General features: G+C 55.1%; 1 protein-coding gene across 8 annotated transcripts in view; it reads right to left on the reverse strand.

The window, feature by feature from the left end:
* The window catches only part of Cux2 (cut like homeobox 2), a 236,897-nt gene extending 230,310 nt beyond the window's left edge, over positions 1 to 6,587 (reverse strand). For 4 of the 8 annotated variants that reach the window (XM_087198186.1, XM_087198184.1, XM_021257477.2 and 1 more), the window contains exon 1: positions 6,359 to 6,587. In XM_087198186.1, coding sequence (XP_087054312.1) covers positions 6,359 to 6,421 — 63 coding nt within the window. In that variant the 5' untranslated portion in view covers positions 6,422 to 6,587. Of the gene's footprint in view, positions 1 to 5,669; positions 5,811 to 6,358 lie in introns of those variants that run through there. The other 4 variants (XM_087198185.1, XM_004843802.4, XM_021257479.2 and 1 more) reach the window with 2 other exon arrangements.
* Between the last annotated feature and the right edge of the window lie 659 nt (positions 6,588 to 7,246).

A 7,246-nucleotide genomic window follows, 5' to 3' on the forward strand; every position in this document is an offset into this window, starting at 1 on the left:
GCTGAACATGTTTATGTTCAAAGTGGCTTAATCTTCCCGAAGACTATTAGTAGTTCCACTTAAAAATAAAGAAAGTAAGGAAGGCCCAGAGAGGTTAAGTGGTTTGTCCAAGTTCACAGAGCCGGCAGGTGATGGAACCAGAATTTAAAGCCAACTCCTCACCACCCTGATTCTTGCTGCTTCCCCCTTGAGGGAACAGGTAAAGAACTAAATTTTGGAAGTAAGTTTGATTCACATTAACACATTTAATTGAAAAGTGAACACATCAGGCAGGCCACAGCTTCTATGGTAGCCATCACAGGCCACTAGACCAGGGGCTGCCTGTTTTTGTAAATAAAGTTTTATTGGCAGACAGCCACACCCATTCATTCTGATTGGCTAATAGCCAATAGCTGATTGGCTTGTAGCTTTCATGCCACAAGGGCAGAGGGTTATAACAGAAACCTATGGCTCACAGAGCCTGAAGTACATTATTACCTGAGTCTTTAGGTGAGGGGAGTTGCTCTATGGATGGCCTAGGGTGCCTAAAGACACAACACCCCAAGAAGGTTCTGAGGTCAAATCCAGAGAAAGTGCTGTGTCCTTAAAGACAGGGATGCACATTTGCATATTAAAGCAGGAAAAGTTATAGAAACTTCTTTAGGCTAAGAGGTCAGGACTTTAGGGCTGAGACTGAATGAAACAGAAGGAGCTAGCCCTGGGACGATGAGTCATAGGTGGGGGGAACTGCAAGTCCGAAGGCCCTGTGGGAATGTGCTCAATGTGACCGAGGGACAAACAGGAGGCCATCAAAGGCTACCGTGGCTGAAACAAGGGAATGAAGTGGGGCAGAGTGGTTAGACAGGAGGCCAGAGAGATGAGAGGAAGAGGGAAGAGCATGGAGAGTCAATCAGGGAAAAGCACTGGGATTTGAATGTATGCATGATAGGAATATACTGTCCCTACCCTACAAAACACTACAAACCATTTTTGTCAAGAGCTCATGGAGGCTCAGAAAGCAAATTACTCCATTTTAGACATAATTCCCTGTCTCAAAAAAAAAATGCTTAAAAGGCCAAAAGACTCCTACCACCAACAAGTGCCATGGCAGGGTTGGGGGCCAGGTCATTAGAAGACTCCACACTTAAATGGCCCACAGAGTAGGACAGCATCCTTCATGTTGAACACAACCTGGTAGGCACAGCAGACTTGTGTGGTACACTGAGAAACAGGACACTTGAGACACTGGATGATTCCCCCAGGAGTGCTGGAGGCCACATGAACTATAGTTCCTGGTCCTTCTCCCTCTGCCAACCACCTCCAGCATCCCTAACACCATCAACACAAGCCACTGTGGTAAATACTGAGCACCATCCCCCACCCTGAGAGAAAAGGTGAACAGACCCAACTCCCAAGGCCAGGATCAAAGGCAGGCCTCACTCCCATCCCTGCTCCACCTGTGCCAGTCCTGGGCTGAATGAGATAACCAGGAAGCAGCTGAAAGCTCAGCCCTTGCAGGGAGCAGCCCAGAAAACCAGTTTCTGGGCAGCCCCATCTACCATCCACCAGGCCCAAATTTAGCACCAGCCAAGGTGCTCACATGTGAAATCCCATCTGCTGGAAGAAAGGTTACCATGACAGAATGTCAAGTTCGAAGATAGAATCCTCTTTTTAACAGGAGAGCAGAAAGAAAGAAAGAGAGAAGGGGGGGGAGGGAGGAAGGAAGGAGGGAGGGAGGGAGGGAAGGAAGGAAGGAAGGAAGGAAATAAGGAAGGAAGGAAGGAAGGAAGGGCAGGCCACCATCACAGACACTGTTCCCTCTAGTCAAAACAGCCCTGTGCTCATCTGAAATAACCCACTGAGATGCTGATGTGCTTCTTCAGGGTTGTCCAAGGTTTCCCAATTTTCTACAGTGAGTTCAGACATTAATAATAGAAATTTTAAGACCCCCAACAGCAAAATCAGTGTGGGATGAGATGCTGCTCGGTTTGTGCCTGCGTTCCAAGGGGGGACCCATCTTTGGGAAGCAATTCCTGGCAAGTTGAGAAACTAGAATTTTAGGATGCCCAGAAAAGACTGCTGAGATCCTTAAATACTCAACACCTGTTTCTAGCTCTTTCTGCAGAAAAAGCCCACTGGGGTGGGTCCACAGGAACTGGGGAGGCAGTTGGAATGGGTCACCTGCTGGCTGGACTAACAAGAGCGTGCAGGAGTCCAGACAACTGTGCTTGATCTGGTTCCCAAAATGCTTCTGGAAGCCCCTCCCCCTGTGCCCTCCTCTCCCTGTGCCCCCCTGACCCTCCCACAGCCCTGGCCTCATGCCCACCCTCTTACTGGCCTGCATCATACCAAGCCCTGCCTACTCGGGCTCCCTACCCCAACAGCAATTCTGATTGCGAAGTTTCCAAAGTTAGGATTCCGCCAACAGAGCTGATAGCTTATTTACTGCTGTCATCTATAGAAAGGAATTTTGACACATTGTTAAATGATAGCACATTTAGATAAGTCAAGCTGTCAGAGGTTCTAATGGATGTCTAAACTCTCTGTGGCTGATATGTAAAATTTATGCACTTCAGAATATCATAAGGTTATAATATTTTAATCACATCTATGCTCTTTTCTAAACTTTTGAGCAGGGAACAACAGTCTATCAAGCACCATCTCATTCCCCAGCTCCAAGACACGCATGTGCTGGCCCGAAAGGTTCTGTGAACTCCTTAGAGAAGTACAGCCTCCCTCTTGCTGGTAACCATGAGTCTTCCTCCTTATTGCTGACTTGAGAAGCAGAATTTGCCTTTTCCTCCAAAACTTGTACTGTGTGGTCACACCAGCTGAGCTCTTTCCATCTCCGGAAACACGGACATACATTTGGAACCTGGGCCCTCATTTAGTCTGCATGCCCTCAACTCGTGTTAGTGTGGGTAACCCTCTTTGGAAGAGGAAGAAAAGATGGCTTGAGAGACTGGACTCACAGTATTGTAAAAAAGTGGCAAAGGAAAGCAGAAAAAGAAAATCATAAAGGTATGAATCCGGTTACGATGATTATACACAGAAAAGACATAAAAAAATACTGCATTAGTAATGTTCGCCATAAAGCAATCTTATAACCAAATGAAATATGCCCCGCATTATCTGTGGATGGAATTTTATTTCTTCTTATTTCCTGAGCTGCTATAGAAGCAGAGGGGGGAAAGAAAAGAAGAGAGGAGGCAGTTTCCGAGGGTGTCGGAGAAGGGTACCAGGCTGCCTCACCTTTGCCTTCAGCCCACAAGTCCCTACAGCTGTTGACTGAGTTGCAGCAGGCAGAAACAGCCCTGCTGTGCTTAGAGATGCCACTGGAAGAAATAAAAACTGGACCATTTCCTATTTGAAAAATACGTACTTCTGGAAGGCTGTTCGCTGGGCTGACACAAGGTCACCTTTCTTGCCAGGATGGGATGGCATCAGCAGTGTGGTCCAGGGGGACACGGGACCACCGTTGCCGCCTTGGCCACTTTCATGCTCAGCAACCAGGCTTCGAGAAACCACCCAACCTGAACTCAAGAAGGAAAGTCACGCCACCTCCTCACAGGCGGCCAGCCCGAGAGAGTGAGCCCACGGCTCTTGGCCTGCACCAAGCTGGGCTGGGGACGTGCCTCACCTGCCCCTAAGAACGAACCAGCAGAAGTTGTCCTTTCAGGTCATCTTCACTAGAAGAGCACGGGAAAGGAAAAATGAAAACCCAAGTGTGGCGTAGGAGTCATCAGCATTATGTACCAGAGAGGATCCCAGGCGAAAGTGCTGAGGTTCACAATCTGTTTCCAACAAAAATGCCACCCGGGAGAATGTGGGGGAGCGGCACTCGCTGGGCAGGGGGACGGGGGAGATTTCAAATGGGGGCAGGGAGCAGATGTGCAGGCCTGAATGTCTGTTTGCCACGGCTGCCACGTTTATTTCCCTGTGCCATACAAGTGTGCAGCCTTCCCAACTCCCTGGGGGACACACCATCCACTTAATATCGATGTAAATCAGCTAAAACCACCCCCCAAGCCTTGAGTTTTGTGCCTGACACACACCCATTGTCTTAATGAGCAGCTCCCACCCTGCAGATAGCCCTGTCAGGGGGGAGGTCTTGGCCCACAGGGGTCACCGTCACCTGGACAAGCCTCTCTACCACCCCCACCTCCATCTTTTCCAGTTCAAATCTGCTTTTCTGCCTCAGCATCTTTTAAACCCTTAACAAAGGGTTCCAAGATCCCAGGGAGTCCAGCTGGAATCCAGATTTGGGTGACCTCCACAGCCCTGCAAAAGACCACTGAGCAAAGAATAAAGAGAGTAAGGTTGAAGCTTCCCCAGCTCAGAAATTAGCACCCTGGGAGCCGCACCCAGCCTGAGCCTCTCCCAGATGCAGCCTGGCTCCCTGATGGAAAACGAGTTATCTAATGAAAATTGTGTTAACTGACATTCCTGCCGACCAGGAGCAAATACCAGAGCTGTAAATCTCACCGAGGAAATTTTCTTCAGCCCAGAATAACAATAGGACCCTGCAAAGGGCTCTCGCCAGCCCTTCTGGTTTCTCTCCTCTTGTCTGCCACGTTCTTGTCATTCCTTATGTTACAGAACATCAATCATAAATAAAGACGCTGTCCCCTAGCCGTGCCCGGGTCTCATTTACAAACATTAGCAGGGAATACGATTACCATTGGCCTTCGTGCCAAGCCCAATGTGGCTGCCCAACTCCTCTCCCTCTCCTTCTCCCCGCCCCAACTCTTCAAGAAAGGCCACTTTAGCATCATTTAAGCCAGCAAGCACAGTTCACAGCCCTACCCATTTCAGCCCACCACCAAACTGTAGCCCCAACTCGAGTGAGGACCTGGAATTGCAAGGCACTCGCAGTTATTAACTGCATGCCTGAGTGCCCCGATTTTTCTCTCCAGCTCAATGGCTTCGGGGAAGGGGGAGCAAGGAGCAGGGGGTGAGGAAGGAGGGGAACTGGGAATCGGCCAGGAGCAGGGGGCTGAGGGACCTACCTATCAGAAGAAACTTAATGAGATTTGCAGGAGGATTTTAAAAAATAAAGTGGGTCCCCTTTTATCTCCAGACTGGGGGTCTCTCCCGTTGGAGAATGTCACGGCCAAGGCAGGATGCTCTAATCCCCGCTAACCACACCATTTCCCCGCCCCTTATTCTCCTCACCAGCCACAGCCGCGAGACTCCAGGGCTTGGGGGCCTTGTCGGGAGCGTCCCAGGCACCCCTGGAATAAAGAGGGACCGAGGCTGTGTTTCTAGTGAGGGGTACTCTGTGAATCTCCCCAGGCCTGGCTCCTAGAAGGCAGAAAACACTCCAAATCTGCAGGAGACACCGATCTCCCGAAAGGAGGAATGGGGCGAAAGTGCTAACTGGGAGGGAGTTGCCCTAGGGAAGGAAAGGGAAGGAGGGGAGAGAAAGAGAAGAAAGGGAGAGACTAACGAAAGGAGAAAAAACAGGAGCGACGGGGAGAAGCAGGAGGCTGCACAGCGCGAGGGAATCTCCCATTTAAAAGTTCCCATGGGCCCGGGAACCGGCAGTCACCTGCTCCGCGCCGCTCCGGGCTCTGCACGGCCCGGCAGGCAGGAGCGCAAACTTGCGCGCTCCCGGGCCCATCTTCACTGCCGTCTGCGTCTAGATTTGGGAAGGGGCGAAGGGGAAAAGGCAAGAAGCAAGGACGAACCCCGAGACCCCGGCCAGAGGAGGAGCGGTCTGCCTGCGCTGGCGACCTGTCCGGCGGCGGCGGCTCAGGCGGCGGCGGCGGCAGCCCCGGGTGGCGGCGCGTCCGGGCTGCGCGGCCAGGCGGGCTGCGGCGGCGGAGGTGCCGGCGGGCGGCGGGGCGTGGAGCCGCCTCTTCGCCAACCCGGGCTGCCTCCTCCTCTCTTCTCCTCCTCCTCCTCCCTGCCCGCCAGCTCCCTCCCTCCCTCCCCGAGCCCTAGCCGGGCTCGGACTGCACGCGGCGCGCTCCTCGGCCTCCCCCGGCGCCGCGAAGTTGGGAGGTGCGCAAAGTGCGGCGCGGCGCGCGGGGGGCGGGCGGGGGTCCCGGCGGCAGCCCCCAGCCGGGGGCCGAAGCCTCTGCCTTGCCCGCGCCTCGCCCGGCCGCTGCCTGCCGGCTCGCTCCCCTGACCGCGGGCTCTCTAGCGCTTCTCTGTGGTCGCGGCGGCTAATCGATGATTGAACCGAACAAAGAGCAGCGGCGAGATCAATTCCTAATACCTATCGATGGGCAGCGGGCAGCCGAGTCCCGGCGAGCCCTGGCAGCCGCCGCCCGCCGCCCCGGGGCGCCCGCCCGCCAGCCCGGGGACCTCCCCAGTGCGCCTAGGGCGCGCCCCGGGTCCCCACGGCCGCGCAGCCGGCGCTGCCCGCACTAACCTGGAGTCGCCGTAGATCAAATCGCTTCCAATATTGAAACATCGATCCCACATTGGCGGCCATCTTGGGGGCTATTCGAGACGCGCACACACAAGAGTTTGGCTTTTCTCAATGGCTGCACTCAATATCCGGGCTGGACTCCCCCCAGCCCCGGGGCCGCCGCCGGCCGCCCGGGCCCTGCGCGCCACCGCCCGGAGCCCCTCGGGCGTCCCCCGGCCTCCCGCTGCCCCTCGGCGCCGCCGAGCCGCCGCCGCCGCGGGCCCGGGAGCCGTGCGCCCCCCCGACCCCCGGAGGGCGCGGGCGGGGCGCGCCGGGCGGGGAGCTCGGCGCCCGCCTGGGGGAGGCGGCCGGGGACGGGGTGGGAGGGGAGGGGTTGGGGGGAGGCAGCTTCGCCGAGAGGCGCCGGCGCCGCCGCTGCCCTGCCTGCAGCCGGCTCCCGGCCCGCGGAGCGCTCGCTGCATCTCCCCCCCAAGTCCGGGGTCGGTGTGCCGCGCGATTGCACTTGACTTTGGCTTTTTGCAAACTTATCAATACTGACGTAACGTGTTGATCAATGCGAAGGGAAGTTTGTGAGGGGGGCTGCGGAAGGGGGGACGGGCGTGCGGGGCGTCTGCCTTACCCCGCACCTGCTTAAGTCCCGCTTCCAGCATTGCATACTTAAAAAAAAAAAGTTAATAGTTTGCAATGCATTTTTCCCCTTTTGCAAGGGAAGCACAGACAACACGTGCCTCGGCTGCCGCCGCTCCTCCGCCGGCGAGGCTTTGGGATACAAGGACAGCAGCCCGCGAGGAGCTGCGTAGACGCTCCCGCCGGCTCGCGGGGGACCGGGGGCAGCCGCCCGGGGGCGCCACTGAGTTGGGGGAAATGTCACCACAGCCGCGAGCCGTT

Source organism: Heterocephalus glaber, unplaced genomic scaffold (genome assembly GCF_053883595.1).
Source record: "Heterocephalus glaber isolate CG9 unplaced genomic scaffold, H.glaber_assembly_v1.0 deba00001687, whole genome shotgun sequence".
Taxonomy (NCBI): domain Eukaryota; kingdom Metazoa; phylum Chordata; class Mammalia; order Rodentia; family Bathyergidae; genus Heterocephalus; species Heterocephalus glaber.